Source organism: Spermophilus citellus (assembly GCF_964194105.1).
Source record: "Spermophilus citellus genome assembly, chromosome: 1".
Classification (NCBI taxonomy): Eukaryota; Metazoa; Chordata; class Mammalia; order Rodentia; family Sciuridae; genus Spermophilus; species Spermophilus citellus.
In genome coordinates, this window is record NC_138182.1 from 230432046 (window position 1) to 230449308 (window position 17263).

The following is a 17263-nucleotide window of genomic DNA, read 5'->3' on the forward strand; positions in this document are numbered from 1 at the left end:
GCACAAGGTAAAGAGTGACCAATTATGTTATATGTGAAAACAAAGACCAGATATTTTTGCATTCTTTCTAGAACAAAATATCTTATATTCTGACTTTTCTAAACACTGGAAAAAGAAAGAAAGTTCATGGAACAGGGCACTACATAAAGCAGAATTTGTGAAGAAAAAACATTTTCTGTTCTTGGCCAGCTGCTCTACCTTTGGGACATTTATTCCATAGAACTGTAAGATACAGACCAAGATTTATAGTTGGTGATTTCCTGAATAACAACTCCGATAGCAAATGTCTCCACAAAACAACTTTCATATGCTTTGCAAGGTATAACATAGCACAATAGAATGGGTCATTTGTCCCAAGATTTTTGTGGGCTATTTTTTTTAATTTTAGGTTTAGTTGTTTTTTCTTTTTTTTTTTTTTTTTGTCTCTTGCAAGATAAAATGACATTAATTATTTTTTGTTTTGGCCTTAACCTAAAATTGGAAATATTTTTCCTTTCTCTCCCCTCTTCCCAAATACCTTCTCCCTTCTTTCTTCACTATGACTTGGATCAAACTTTGTACATTGACACATAAAGCTGCTTATGGAAACCACCTCAACTCCAAAAACACAAATAAAACAGGTGAATAATAAAAAGAAAATTCCTCTTACTTCCATTTTAACCTCAGTCTCTGTTTTAAGCAATACACAGTTTCCTTGCAGAGAGAAGAGAAAATAAGTGATCCTGGTAGGGTTCTCCACTCTGGAAGGGAACCTGAGGTTTTCTAGCAGCCTTCAAGGTGCTCATGAGAAATAGCCTCAGCTCTTGCTTTGGAATGAGATGTTCACATATTGGTGTCGTCTGCCAATAAAGGTAATTAATAGAAGGAAAAGAAAGAAGCAGTGAAGGCAAGGGCAGTAGGTGGGGCAGTTCTGGTTTTCATTTGTGTGAATTTTTAGGCCAAATTTGAAAGCATAGGAAATCTCACTAGTTTGATTTTATATAAACATGCTTTATATACTATTCATATTTAAATTATAGACCAAATAGATGATCAGAATAGAGTTTTAAAAATAAATACTTGCTTTTATAGTCTTTTTTTTGTGTGTGTGTGTGTGTGTGTGTGTGTGTGTGTCTGTGTGTGTGCGCCAGGGATGGATGAACCCAGGGGCACTTAACCACTGAGCCATATTCCCAGCCCTTTTGGACAGGATCTTGCTCATTGCTTACGGCCTCACTAAATTGCTAAGGCTAGCTTTGAATTTTCAGATCTTCCTGCTTCAGCCTCTGGAGCCACTGGGATTACCTGGTTTGTGCCACTGCACCTGTCAATAGTCGATTGATTTTTCATAACATTATCAAGACAAATCTAGTCTTTTTAACAACTGGTGCTGAGACAACTGTGTTAGATCAAAGACCTAATCTGAATTGCAAAAACTCTAATGCTTTCAAGAAATCAGGTGTAAATATTCTTTGTTTAGGCACTGGCTTATTAGATATGATACCAAAAGCACAACCAACAAGAGAAGAAATAGATAAATAGGACTTCATCAAATTAAAAACTTTGCTTTCTGCTTTCTGATTCTCATGTCTTAAGCTGCTTTTCTTTGCCACACCCTTCCACCATGGTGTTTTGCCTCACCTTGGGCCCAAAGCAATGGAGTTTGTTGTCTGTTTACTGAGACTTCTGGAACTGTGAGCACCAAATAAAAATTTCCTCCTTTAAAATTGTTCTTGACAGGTCTTTTGGTCACAGTGCCACCAAAAAAAAAAAAAAAAAAAAAAAAAAAAACTGACTAAAACAAAAATTATTACTGAGAAGTGGGGTCATTTCTGTAACTTACCTAACCATGTGGTTCAGAAGCTTTTGGAGCTTTTAGAAATTTGTGGGAGGAATTTTTAAAAGTTTAGAGATGCCAACTGTGCAAACTGGAAAAGTTTTAGAATCTTGTAAGTAGAGCTTATGGATGATTCTGGTGGGAGCTCAGACCAGAATGCCAATAGAACTTGGACAATAAAAACTGGGCTCATGAGGTTTCACAGGAGAAGGGGGGATCTATTGGGAATTGGATTAGGGGCTTTCCTGTTACATTTTGGCAAAGAAGTCGTCTACATTTTGCCCATGCCCTTAGACTTTCTGTAAGGCTGAACTTAAAAGTGATGTACTAACTAATTTGGTGGTGGAACTTTCAAGGCAGCACAGCCTTCTGGGGTGGTATGAATATTGCTAGCAACTTTTAGCCAAGTATAATGTGATGATCAGGAACAAAAAGATTTGAAATTTTTGCAGGTTGGCCAGAAAACCGCAAGTAAAATGGGGACTAAGGAAGGTGTGGTTGTTAAAGGGATTACAGTCACTAAAGAAATATTAATTTACCCAGAAACAATAGGAAAGATGGCTGCAGGGATCTCAGGAATTTGAAGACCACACTCATTTCAGGATCAAGGATGTAAAAGTAAAAACTCCTTTGCGGGCACAGGGGAACCTAGGAAGTTGTTTCACCATGCTCAGCCACCTAGGCACTCAGAAGTTGTGGCAGCCAGGGTCCCAGGAGGCTTAGTTACTGTTTGAGATAGACACAGAGACCTTGGCAACAACCTTGGGGGGAATGCAGGATGCTGGAGTTAGGAAGTAATGGAGCCTGCCACTGAGATTTCAAAAGACCTGGGAGGCCGGGCAAAGTGCATCAGGATCAAAGTCCCTGCAAGCTGCCCCTGAGAGGGCAATGCATGAAGAAGTGAGAAGGAAGCTTCAGTAGAGACCCCCAAGATTAAGAGATGCAAGTAATGTGGGACATCTAGGAAGTAAAGTTGCAGGATTTAAGCAGAAACAAGCTAAGAGAAAGGTCATGTATGCTGCAACCAGCAAGACCATAAGCTCTATAAGCCCTTTGGAGAGAGCATCATGATGTCATGTGACCCAAATGCTGGACATGGAGCTATAATAGAACTTGTTTGCCCAGCTGGATTTCAATCTTATTTAGATCTCATTCATTCTCTCTATGCTCCTATTTCTCCAAATGTTGACTCTGTGTCTTCGTATATTGTATATATATTTAACTTGCTTTTGATTTTTGCAGGGGCTCACACTGAGTTTGCCTTGAGTCTCAGAGTAGACTTTGGATTTGGACTTTTGGGAAATACTGGAACTGTTAAGACTATGGGAACTTTGAAAATGAACTAGATGTATTTTGCATTGTTAGATGGGCATGAGCTTTTGGGAGCCAGGGGTTGAATGTTATGATTTAGATATGAGGTGTTCCCCACAAATTCATGTGTGAGTCAATGCCAGGAAGTTTAGAAGTGAACTGTTTGGGTTGACAGTCTCAATCTAATCAGTACATTAATCCACTTGAATGGATTATCTGGGTGATGGCTGTAAGGAAGTAGATGTGGCTGGAGGAGGTAGTTCACTGCAGCAGTGGTGGGGTAGGGGATTTTGGGATTTAGGCTTTGTCCCTGGTGAACAAGAGTGCTCTCTGCTTCCTGATTGTCATGTTCTGAGCTGCTTTCCTCTCTTACACTTTTCCACGATGGTGTTTTGCCTCACCTTGGGCCCAGGGCAGTGAAGTTGGTTATCTTTGGACTGAGATCTCTGAAACCATAAACACCAAATAAACTTTCCTCCTCTAAAAGAAAAAAAAAAAAGAAAAGGAAAGAACTACCAACTTTCATACTTCAAAAGATACCCTAAGAAAACAGAATGGATAAAATATTTTCAAATTATATATCTGATAAGGAACTTATATACCAAATACATATAACTCAAAATATAACTAAAACATGAGAAATGGATTTGAATAGATATTTCTCTAAAGATACGCAAATGAGCTATAAAGACATAGAAAGATGCTTAATATCATTAGTAATCAGGGAAATGAGAATGAATACCTTAATAAAACATCACTTTGCATCCACTAGGGTATCATTCCTCAAAAAGATAAGTGTTGAAGGGGATATGGAGAAATTGTAATCCTTATGTGTAACTTCTTGGAAACACAGTCTGGAAGTCCTAAAAAAGTTAAACATAAGAGTTGCCATATGACCCAGCAGTTCACTCCTCAATATATACACAAGAAAAATGAGACTATGTCCTCACAAAAACAAGTTCAGTAATGTTTGCAACAGCATTATTCCTAATAGCACAAAGTGGGGGATGATGTTCATAAATGCATGAATAGATAAATAAAATGTGATATATCCGTACAATGGAATATTCTTCAGTAATAAAAAGGGATACAGTACAGATACATCCTTCAACATGGATGAGCCTCAGAAACATGCTAAGTAAAAGAAGCCAGTCACAAAAGACCACATGTTGATAATGTTTAATTCCATTTTTATGAAATGTTCTGAGTAGACAAATCTATAGATAGTAAATTAGTGCATTGGGGATGAATAAAGTATAAGATATACGTCATGTTTGTATAAATATGTCAAAATATACTCTACTGTCATGTATAACTAAAAAAGGAGTGATGTTAATGGGTATAGGGTTTCTTTTTTGGGGGTGATGAAAATGTTCCAAAGTCAATGATGATAATAATTTCTCAGTCTTGTGACTACTAAAGCCATTACACTGTATATCTTACTTGGGCTCATGTATGGTGTGTGAATCATCTCTCAGTTAAGCTGTTTTTAAACAACAGCCATATTATATAATTACACTGTCATTTTGAATTCCATTATAATTTAGATTTATGGACTAAAACTGAGTGCTCAGAGTTTTCAGTGACTGTTCTAGCACATACAGCTAATGATGGCACAGCCAGACTTCTTAAACATTAGGCCAATTGTCTTCGCATTGTGATCTTTGTAGAAATTGTACCAAATAAACCATAAAAGTCACACTTTGAATTTATTTTGGTTTGACTCAGTACTATTAACTTATGTAACAGATAAATCTCTAAGGTTGAGGTTGGCAGAAGTTTAGTTCTCACTCATGGGAGGTTCAATAGAATTGGGCAGGGGTGAAGGGGTGGTTTACACCCAGTTACTCAAGGACGCAGGCTGGTGGAAGTTCTTGTACTTTGTCTTTCATGGTAGTGGTGGGCTGAGCTGGTAGATAGGGAAGGAAAGGACAGACGTTTTTCCATGGGAGGTGTTTGTAAGCCAGACCTAGGACTGGTGCACATCATTTTTCCTCATCTTCTGTGGTCATATCCCAGCCCCTCACCCCAACCCTACACAGATGCAATGCTGCTGGGATTGTAGACCCTGACCAGTGGCCACTTGTAGTTGTCTCCTCGTCTTTGGGCTGAACAATATGGTATCTGTGCTAGAAGTTCTCTTCCTTGTACTTTGAAAAGCTCAAAAAGAGATTCATCCCATGATGGCCTGCTCTAGCTTAAATTTTGCTCGTTCTGGTTCCTGCTTCATTGTGAGGTATTAATACCTTTAGAGTAACAATGAGTACTAGTCTGACTGGTTATTCTGTCAGCAGAATCTCCCTTGTCCAAGAGAATAGTCTTGTGTTTATTGATCACATACTGACCAATAATTGACAGGCGTTTCCAATTGTATCTTACCAAAGAACTATTGATAATAAGGCTTGCAGGAGTCCTTGAAGGGATGACTCCATTCAGATGGCACCTCAGCTTCTCTGTCTTTCTGAAGTACCCACAAGAGCTGGCCTGCACCATTTGTCATGATGGTTGCCGAGTAAATGACAAAGAGGGATTTCTGAGAGAACAGATGAACTCCCAGAAATACACTCACCTATCCTGGAATCATAGAGCACTTGTGGTTTCAAACCATGAAACTTATACTTCTGCTCTGGAAGTCACTGGGAGGGTCTTGTTATGACTTTTGTTTTGTACTAGGCTGTGGACCCAGACTGGAGGAGCCAATTTTTGTTGTTGTTGTTGTTGAATGAATTATGAGAAGGGAAGTAAAAGTTGGAATTAGAGGAGCAGAGGTCCCTGGCAGTTTTATCGAGTTCTTTTACTTTACCAGCTATGTGGCCTTGAGTTTTCTGAACCTTAGAAAAGTTAAGGAATCATCTCAAAAAAAAAATCATCAGGATCTGAGAACAATATCAAAATCTGTAGGATCTCTTTCATGTAGAGTGATTGTGAAGATTTACTGATAATTCCTATGAAACATTAAAATCCAGTATTAATGGCAATGAAAAGGAGATAGCTCCATTGATGCCTAATGTTGTAAAAATGCAACATTTTGATGGGGCATGGTGTTGCATATCTGTAACACCAGCAGCTCAGGATGCTGAAATGCAAGGCTTGAATGTCCAAAGATAGCCTTAGCAACTTAATGATATCTAAGCAACTTAGTGAGACTTGGTCTCAAAACATAAAAAAGGCTGGGGATGTGGCCCAGTGGTTAAGTGCCTCTGTGTTTAATCCCCAGTCCCCAAAAATAAACAAACAAAAAAACTACAACATTTTGTAAGCCTGTCAGTATCCCAGTAAATTTTACAATGTAACCATGATGTTTGGAAAAGTCATAAGAATCTTCTATTTAATAGCCATTTGTTGGATATCCACTATTTGTAAATAGATTGCCAAATACTAAAGGACTACCAAGAGAAAGAAGAAATGATCTTTGTCTTTGAGCAGTTCATGTCATAACATTAGCCATCTTTGGCCAGGCGCAGTGGCACACACCTGTGTGTGTGCCAGCAGCTTGGGAGGCTGAGGCAGGAGGATCATGAGTTCAAAGCCAACCTCAGCAAAAGCAAGGTGCTAAGCAAGTCAGTGAGACCCTGTCTCTAAATAAAATACAAAATAGGGCTGGAGATGTGGCTCAGCGGTCGAGGGCCCCCGAGTTCAATCCCTGGTACATCCCACAAAAAAAAACAAAACAAAAACAAATATAGCCATATCTATATTTCAAATAGACCATAGGTGATCTAAGTTTTTGTATTGTCAGTGTTTTAGCCAACTGCACATATATTCTAATATAGACAAAAATAGACGTGATTATCTCTCTTTTTAAAGAAAGTCCAAGTCTACCAGTTGTCAATTTACCTCTCTCCCTAGCACACACATATACACTGATTATCAGGTTGTTATAAAACATTTGTATATTGCTGTGTATTTTTTCACTTTTTTCAGATAATTATTTGAAAACATCATTGGGTGAAAACAGATTGTGTTTTTATGTGCAGTAGCCTAGTATTCTAATTATTTTATTTAAGTTAGAAACTTGGTGCTTTAGTTTGGATGTTGAATGTTCCCCAAAGGTTAAAGGCGTGCCCCCCCCCCCCACCTGCTTGGTGCTATTGAGAGGTGCTCTACAACTTTAGGAAAAAGGTCCTGTGGTAGTTCCTTAGGTCACTGGAGGCATGCCTGTGAAGGGAATTGTGTTATTGTGGCCCCTTCTTCTTTCTCTTTTGCTTTCTGGTCATGAGATGAACCATTTACTCTACCACATGCTCCCTGTCATTGCCATCTGGCACCCCACAAGAAACCCTAAGTAATGGGTCTATCTGATCTTGAACTAGAAACTCCAAAGCCATGAGCCAAAATAAACCTTTCCCCTTTGTAATTCAATTATCTCAGGTTTTTTTCATTATAGTGATAGAAAGCTGACTAATATACTTGGCCTAGTTCATTGGCTCTTATTTTCGCCTGCTTTTTTAAAGGCAACATTATAACTTGTTCCTTTTTGTTTAATTTAACAAATCCATTATACTCTTAAGTTTATTTGAAGCAAGGCTCATAGAAAAAAACCATGTTCTTCATGTTCTTGTTTTACTTCTTGCACTCATAGTTTCACAAATCCCTAAAATGTTAGAACTGGAACAGGGGGTCTTTATCATCCAGTTCTCACCACTACCCCATCCTTTAGCACAGGAGAGAAATGGGGCCCTGAGAGGTTAGGGGACTGTCTTGCAGTGATACCAGACATCACTAGGTAGCCAAGTCCTGGTCTATTTGTGTCATACGCCTTCTCTGACTGGTGTTATTTCTCCTTCCATTGACCATCTTCCTCTTCCTAAACTGTCACAGAATCCTGCTCCAGTTTCCTTGAAATGTCTCTTGGCTCCCTCCCTTCCCATTTCTTCCTGTCTAATCCAGTCCCTCAGGACCTCACAGTGGGAAAGGCCTGACAGCTCTGTGTCTCTGAGGCATCCATTATGTAGATTAATTTGCTGTAATTACTGCTGTCAGCATGTCAGTCCTCTTCTGTGAAGCTGCCAGGAGCTTCCTGCTTCCTATGGCAACAAATGTCAACACTTCTCCTCGTGGGCTCCTGGGCTCACTCCTCCAGAGGCCTACCTGACTGCAGATGCCCAGCCTCATTTCTCTTTTCTCCCTGTGACCCCCAAAGGCCCACAGCTGCCTCTGGGATTTCGCAACAATTCAGCCATGTTTCTGTGATGCCTTTGGTTTGTCCAGCTCTTTAGCTGATGGTTTCCTTCTTGCCTTGCCAAACCTCCATCCATCTATGCCAAGTCCAAATCACACCACTTTTTAGATGATTTTTCCCAATTACTCCAGTGATAACCCAGAGCTCCCCCTTTATTCCTGAACATTCTTATTGTGCTCTACCATGTAGCAGTGGGCATAGAGCCTCTCCTGCATGGTTCTCTGTTTTTTCCTTGGAATTGCATCGGCTTCACAATCACACACACACACACATACGTTTTTTTTTTGAGGTGCTAAAAATCCAGCTCAGGGTCTTACATATGCTAGGCAATCAGTTGTGTTGGATGCTTTTTAAAGGTAAGATTTGTTTTTCTATTTTTCTTTCATAGTTCCTTTTAGTTGTTTGTTTTGCAATCAGGAATAGAACCCAGGGTTCTTTACCACTGAGCCACATCCCCAGCCCTTTTTGTTTTTTTATTTAACACAGGGTCTCACTAAATTGCTTAGGTCCTTGCTAAGTTGCTGGAAGCTGGCTTTGAACTTGGAATCTTCTGCCTTAGACTCCTGATTTGCTAGAATGGTAGGCATGCACTACCATGCCCAGCTTGTATATTCCATTTTTTTTATTGGTTGTTCACAACATTACAAAGCTCTTGACATATCATATTTCATACATTAGAATCAAGTGGGTTATGAACTCCCATTTTTACCCCAAATACAGATTGCAGAATCACATCAGTTACACATCACATTTTTACATACTGCCATATTAGTGACTGTTGTATTCTGCTACCTTTCCTATCCTCTACTATCCCCCCTCCCCTCCCCTCCCATCTTCTCTCTCTACCCCATCTACTGTAATTCATTTCCCTCCATGTTTGTTATCCCATTCCCCTCATAACCTCTTATATGTAATTTTGTATAACAATGAGGGTCTCCCTCCATTTCCATGTGATTTCCCTTTTTTTCTCCCTTTCCCTCCCACCTCATGTCTCTGTTTAATGTTAATCTTTTCTTCCTGCTCTTCCTCCCTGTTCTGTTCTTAGTTGCTCTCATTATATCAAAGTAGACATTTGGTATTTGTTTTTTAGGGATTGGCTAGCTTCACTAAGCATAATCTGCTCTAGTGCCATCCATTTCCCTGCAAATTCCGTGATTTTGTCATTTTTTAGTGCTGCGTAATACTCCATGGTGTATAAATGCCACATTTTTTTTATCCATTCATCTATTGAAGGGCATCTGGGTTGATTCCACAGTTTAGCAATTGTGAATTGTATATTCCATTTTTTTATGGTGCCTATCAAATGGTCAGTAATTACTCCTTATTTATTAGGAGCTTGTTGAGTTTTAGAAGGTATAATTTTTAACTACAAGAATTTGCAGATTGGATAAGGATTGGTTGTTAATATCACAAAATAGCATTCTACTGTCTTCTAAATATTGAGGGGATCCAAATTTGTCCATGCAGATGCTCTCTGGGGACCTGCCTAGGTAGGTATGGCATTCACATTAAGTTGCATTAGTGTGTGGATCCGTGGCTGGGTTACAGGTATCTGGGAACTCCCCCACTGAGAACTATACACCTTCCTCTCAGGTTTTGCAGTAGGGAATGATTACTTGAGAATGGGTAGGAAGAGCAACCCCACCCCCCTCATTACTCTGGCACACTCTTGGCATTCCAGTGTGAAGTGCGAGGACTGGCCTGGCTTCTTTCCTCCAGTGCGTCCTTGAGTCATGACCTTGGTGCTCTCTTTTTTATAATACTGATACAGTGTCCTAAGATTTAATCTGATCTTTGTTTAAAATATTTTTTCAAAACCCAGTAGGTACTGTAGTTTCCCATAAAGGTGAGCGTGTTTAGTATGTCCTAGTGTTGGCAAAGGGAGTGAGTATTCTTTCAAAAAGTCTGATCTAAATATCTAAATTTCTGATAACCTTTGCCATGCCTCTGAACCTTTCCTGATAGTCATTTCTGAGCTGAAACAACTGCAGATTTTACTGTATTTTGGACTCTGCTCTTACCAAGGTACAAGAATTGCCTCTCCTAAGGGCTCATAAACTTGGAATTAGTTTTTCTTTAATGTCAGGACTAATTCCTTTCATACAAAATGGTTTGGCCTTTCCCTTTCTTTGGCACAAAAGATAACTGGCAAAGCCTTGGATAAAGGTAAAGTTGGCAAGCTCTAGAATGATAATGAGCTCAGTGCCCTGGGCTTTTAGGCCCCTTTTTCTTTTCATGTTCTGAATCCTTATTCTGCCCAGTAAGTTGTCCTTTCCCATCACTGACACCTAAAAATGTTTGAAATCCTGCTCCCTTTGTTAATGTGTCCAACACACATGGAGAAATGTTACACATCTGCATTTATAGAAAGTTATCCAACTGGAGTCACTTTAACATTTTATAATCTTTTTAGGTGGATGGAAGTCTGCTTAGTGGAAGAATTGCCCCCAACCACTGAACTGGAAGAAGGGCTTCGGAATGGAGTTTACCTTGCGAAGTTAGCCAAGTTCTTTGCCCCAAAAATGGTATCAGAGAAAAAGATCTATGATGTGGAACAAACACGTTATAAGGTAACCAAGATCTAATTGGTTTTTGCTTCTGGATAAAAGAAGTGAAAGTTTGGTATTTCACTTCCGTTTCCTCTCTTCACTTCTACTGTGTCTGTAAAGATTTGGGAGAGGGAGTGTCCTTGGTATTTGGAGACTGTTAATAAGTATTCCTGAGGCAGCAGCAGTTTTGAAAAGGAAAGTGTTTCTATTTCCAGGCTGAGAGACCTCTCATGTTGGAAGCTACTCAATGCCTCCCCCATTATTCTTTCATGGAGGACATTTGAAGCTTTATTAGTGCCAGTAAATGTAGGAGTGGGGGCATGTTACACCTCTGTTTTTTCCACCACCAACACAGTTTATTGCTTCCCAACTTTTCATTGAGGAACTAAATACCTACTTGGGACTTGAACTTATGCCCCTAAAGAATTAAGGCCAATGTAATAAAATAAGTAGTAATGTTGAATGACCAGGTAGGAATTCTTTTCTGTTTTGTGTTTAAAACAAAATAAGACTAATCTTTTTGTTTGCAACTTGTTTAAGAACTGTTTCATGGCTAATTTGGGAAGAATCAGAAAATAAAAAGTCGTCATAACCCTCTTGAAGAAAAAACAACAGCAGTGACAACAAAATACCATTATTTAAATTTGGAAGGAGCTAGGGGGAGAAAAAAAATCATGGTAAACACCAATCTTATATATCTCTAAAAGATCTGGATTTAAAAAAATAATAATATATCAAGGTATTTGTAGATAAAATGGTATTTTGCTTCAAAATAATCAAAGGAAGGAAGGATAGATGATACAAAACTGGCCATGAGCTCATAATTACTGAAGGTGTGGGGTGGGTATACAGGGGATCATTATACTATTCCACCTCCTTTCTAATATTTGAAAATTTCCACTAAAACATGGAAAAAGGAAAAAGTAGACAACTACATAAAAAGCTTATGCATTAAAGATATGTCTTCAGAAGGGAATTTAAAATATGTAGTGTTCTATCCTGGAATATGTGATCTCTTATCAATTACAGGCCAAGATTTCTATAGTTTCTTTGAAACTTGGTTCTTTATTCTCTTAATGTATTTAGCTTTTGTTTTGTTTTGTTTTGTTTGCTTTTTGGTTGTCCCCCACACCCCCTGCCACCCCAGTGCTGGGGATCAACCCAGGATCCCACACATTCTGGGCAAATGCACTATACCAAGCTACATCTGCAGCTCATATTTAGATCTTCATATCAAGGTTTTTTTTTTACTGCAGATTTTCAAGTGTTCCTAAAACTTATGACTCTTATAATGAATGCTATTTTTCTTAAAATTTCAGGGACAATGTTGAGTATAGTTGAAAATGAAATAAATGGAAAATCCATTCTAGACAAAATATAGTTTTTAAATGTATATATTGAATTCAGCTCAAATGTTTAAATAATCATTGAGGCTCTCAGTGGACAAGGTCATTTGACAAATCTCTTTTGAGTCCATCTACATCATCTAGACAATAAGACAACTGAGCACAAGTTTTTTGCTAGAATAATGTTGTGAATAATTGTTTGCCATTTGTTTAAGTTTGGGTTTATAAAGTCATATGTTTTACTCTGAGAACCAGCTACTAATGGTCTTTCACAAGATTTTAATAAAACAATGACCAAGTCAGCCAAAATTAAAGTTCAATGACTATTTTTAGAAATTCAGAGAAGTGCAGAAAAAAGTCTGTATCCACACCCCCTCCACAAAATAAATGTTTGTCCACATTTTAGAGTCTGACTCTTCTTCTTTTTCATGTTTTATTTTTTAAAACATTTATTCTTTAGGTGTAGATGGACACAATACAATGCCTTTATTTTTATGTGGGGCTGAGGATCAAACCCAGGTCCCACCCATGCTAGTTGAGCGTTCTACTGCTGAGCCACAATCCCAGCCCGTTTCATGTTCTTATTGTAGTTATTACCAAGATCTAGGACTGTCAGTGCCAACACCCCCATGTAGATTTCATGATAAATTGTAGTTGGGATAGACCTCAGGCTGCCCTGAAGGGACAATTGTGAAGATTTTCCTTTAGCTTTGGCTTTGTGGACAGTGAGACTCAGATGGGAAGACAAACCCTCAGTGGGTGTGAGCCTCAGAGCAAACTATGGCCTTGGATATGGGTGTCTTCTTCCAGATCAGCTCTGGACCTCATGAAATTGCCTCAGGGCTACTTAAACAGGAGCCTTCCCTTTGCATCCAAGATCCTACTACTTTAATGAACATCAGTTCCTCTTTGGGAGGGTGACAGGGGAAATATTTTCAGTCCCTTGTTATGAAACAAAATACCTGCAGGGCCTAAGCAGGCAATGACATCCCTGAGCAAGATATCACGAGAGGAAAGTGCTCTGAGTTGGGGTCCTCGGCCCATCAGGCCCCTGGAAGACTGGGCTGTGCAGAAGTGATGGTGAGGGAAGGGCTGGGGGAAGGGAAGCAGCAGAGGGAACGAGGCTGTTGCCAACTGTGGTGGGGGACCCCCTCCATGCTGTTGAGCTACAAGAAAAACATAGGACACATGGAAACTATCCCTCTGTGACTTCACTAGAGAACAGAGCTTTTTCTTTTTTCCTTCCTTTTATTAAGTTCCTGAAAGTGCCTAGTGTTCCTGATGGAAATTTTTAGTGGTTTGCCATGTAGTCATAAAATTGTATTTTAGGGCCTTTTTGTTTCTTATACAAAAATGAAGAGACAAATTTTCATGAATAGGCGACACAACTTCCTGTTCGTGTGTTCTTCGGAACTAGAGTCCATCACGTGATCCTTTCCAAGGAGCACTAAATCATGAGACTGAGGCAAAGATGTTGAAACACAAGGGAATGTTCACTAACCCTGCCCAGCCCCTTGATGTGCCATCTGGAAACCATGAATTCAGTGAACTTCGGCTCTCGCTGCAGAGTCTGCCTAGGCTGCAGTCATAAAATATGATCCCCCTGTTAGACATGGTATCCCCAAGGCAAGGCTATGTCCCTGAGTCCTGAAGGACACTGTGTTGGCATCAGCAGCTTTGATAGCCGTCGTTTAGGCAGATGTGACCTTTCTTGCTGCTGGATCCTCTTTATTTGCCAGCCAGTGTATAACCCTGTTCCCTCGTTTGTTCAGGGTTAGAAATATATCCTAGGTATTAGAGTTAAGCCTTCCATTTATGAGTATTCTTTCTAGATCACCTCCACTCTCTATCCCAGGCCTGGGTACATGACTACTCCATGTGTGCTGGGCACCTATCACTGTCCCCCTGGGACATGCTGTAGTTTATTGTAAAGATTGTCCTGTTTTGTAGAAGGAACTATGTGCCCCTTCTCTGCTGTGTTGTCAATCTATGGTGCAGGGCCTGGTCCACAGTGGTACTTAGAAAATAGTTGTTAGGTGAAGGAGTGAACGATAGTAGTTTTAAGTGAGCCCAAAGCCTTCATTCCTTTCCTACCTTCTGAGCTTTATTTGGTATTCTTTAAAGGAGCTCAGAGTCTGACACTGTTCTTCTGAGTATAATGCTCAGACCTTCATCAGTACCATATACTAGGTGTGTGCTAAAACTGGCCAACTGGCCCCACCCCAGATTGCTGAGTCAGGCAGAATCTCTTGGCCTGGGACCCTAGGAAATTGTACTTCTAATAATTCACCTGCAGGAAATGCTTTTCTTATAGACTACTAAAATTTGAAAACCATTGCTCTAATAGATGAACATTAACATAAATTGCAATAAAGTGGTAGGGAAAGAAGATAAAGTTGTGCCGTGATAAAAATATGCTCTGAAGTTTAAAATGCTCTGAAATCTGAAATTTGAGTGCCAGCAATGCTCAGAAGGTTTTAGTTTTTAGAGCATTTTGGATTTCAGATTGTTGGATTAGGGATTCTGAACCAGTAAAGTCTATGCTAAGAATTCATTCGTTCATACAATACTTACCAACACTTTCCCTGTGCCAGTCACTGTTGCAGATACTAATAATAGAATGGTCCTGAAGTCATGAGGCTTACAGCTGTTGAGATAGACTATAAGGATATGGTTGCGAATTTGGATCAGTGTATGAAGGAAGAAAGTAAAGCCTGTGTTATTGACATAGCAATGGGCAGAAGACAGTTCTTCTCTGAGGGAAGTTTATTCTGAGGCTGAAAAAAAGAGAAGAAAGCCATCCATGTGCAGAGTCGAGGGTGGGGAGTAGAAAGAACAGTCTGAAAAAGGGAACCCACATGGTGAGTTTGAGGAAGATAAGAACTTGGCCCCAACTGCAGAGCTAAGTGGCTGCAGCAAGGGACAATGGTAGGAGATGAAGCCAGGAAGGAAGCCAAGATGGTATCACAGGGCACACAGGCCCCACCAGCCCCACAGAGGATGCTGTGATGTCATTTGGTGTGTGGGGGAAGCCACTGAAACAATAAACACAGGCGTTGCAATGTGATCAATATGTGTGCTTTAGAAAGATGAGTCCATGCTCTGCAGAGGAGGTAACAGGAGGGTGGGAGCAGGGGAGAAAGAGAAAAGAGAGAGAGAGGAGAGGGAGGGAGGGAGGGAGAGAAGAAAGAAAGTCCATCCCATAAGGGAACAATTCAGTCCAGGTGGCAGTGGCCTGCCTGGAAAGGCATTGTGACTGGTGGAGGGCCATGAAGAGAAGCATTGGTGGACAGCAGAAAAGAGATCAGTTCTAAAGGGAGTGGAGGTGGTGAAGGGGTCAGGAAGGTTTCCATGGCTGAGGCAGAGGGTGACAGGGTAGGGCTTAGTGCATGTCTTACTTGTTGCTATAACTGAATCCCACAGACTGGGTGATTAAAGAACAGAGGTTTATTTAGCTCATGGTTCTAGAGCCTGAGAAGTCCAAGAGCATGGCATCAGCATCTGCTGAAGGCCTTTGTTGCTGCATCATGCCATAAGAGAGAGCATCACATGGCAGAGCAGCAAATGTGCTAGCTCAGTTCTTTGTTCCTTTTTTTTTTTTTAAATAAAGCCACTCATAAGGGCCCAAACCTCACAACTTCATCTAATCCTAATTACCTCCCAAACGCCCACCTCCAAAAACTGTTAACCTATTAATTTTGGGCTTGCATTTCCAACATGTGAATTTGGGGGAGATACATTCAAACTATAGCAGTGAGTGTTCCCAAGCAGGCTGAGATGGACAAGAGAAAGAAGAGGAAGGAAGGCATTCCTTGGAGAGGACTCAGGGTGACAAGGCTCAAAGATACAAGCAGAATTCTGAATAATGCCTTGAAAATTGTAAGCTTATAATGAATGCTTGTTGGTATTTAGGTGTGTCTTAGGTAGGGAAGACATAGGCATAGTGGTTGGCAATGTGAACTGTAGAAGCAAAATACATTCTACCTCCTGGAGCCTGTTTCCTCACCACTTTATATTGGGCTTAATAATAACAGTATCTCTCTTAGTAGAGATTTTGTGAGGAACAGATGTGATCACCCACAGAAGACACTTGGTGCAGTGCCTGACAGATGAACGCTCTCAATGAGCACTGGCAGTGGTTGTTGTTCTGAGGCACTGAGTGGAAAAATGGCAGAATATTTGGACTTGGGGTCAGAGATTCAGCAAGGGAATCTTAGCCCTGAGATTGACAAGTTAGGTCAGCTAGAGTTTGTATATACTTGCTCCCTCAGTTTCTGCATCAATAAAATAAGTAAATTACAACAATAATTGGTTTCTAAGCTTCTTTAGAGTTCTAAAATGCTCTAAGTCTACTATGTGGAAAATTAGCATCCAAATAAGACTTACATAATTCCTCACCTATACAATTTAAACTAGGTGAACCTTGTTTACTGGCATTGAAATAGCAATAGAAAATCAGCATGTACTCTATATGAAATTAAAAGATTTGTTTCTATATGAAATCTAAAGTTATGAACAAAAGTATCCATTGGCTAAGTATGATCACAATCATGACATCTAGTCTGGTATTAATATATAGAACTAATGAAAGAAAATAGACTCACTAAAAATAATTACAGTGGACTGAGATTATTTTGAGCCTTTTGGAAGGCTATTTTCATTATAATGAAGCAAATGAAACAAATCAATAGATTGAATATGTTATTGTGACAATTTTCTCACTGAAGTGTACTTTTTTAAAGTCGTAACATGGACTGTAGGGTATTGAAGTCAGCATTTCTCAGGTTTTTAAAACAAAGAATTTGAAATCTGCTTCATTTGCTATAAAAATATGACCAAGATAGGGGCTGGGGATGTGGCTCAAGCGGTAGCGCGCTCGCCTGGCATGCGTGCAGCCCGGGTTCGATCCTCAGCACCACATACCAACAAAGATGTTGTGTCCGCCGTGAACTAAAAAATAAATATTAAAAATTCTCTCTCTCTCTCTCTCTCCTCTCTCTTTAAAAAAAAAAAATATGACCAAGATAGCTGCCCTTTCCTTCAGTTCCTCTGATATGAA

General features: G+C 39.7%; 1 protein-coding gene across 1 annotated transcript in view; it reads left to right on the forward strand.

The window, feature by feature from the left end:
• IQGAP2 (IQ motif containing GTPase activating protein 2) overlaps positions 1–17263 on the forward strand; it is a 285989-nt gene that overhangs the window by 126310 nt on the left and 142416 nt on the right. Inside the window, exon 3 of the mRNA XM_081284983.1 lies at positions 10723–10879. Within this exon, the coding sequence (XP_081141109.1) occupies positions 10723–10879 (157 nt within the window). The remainder of the gene's footprint in view (positions 1–10722; positions 10880–17263) is intronic.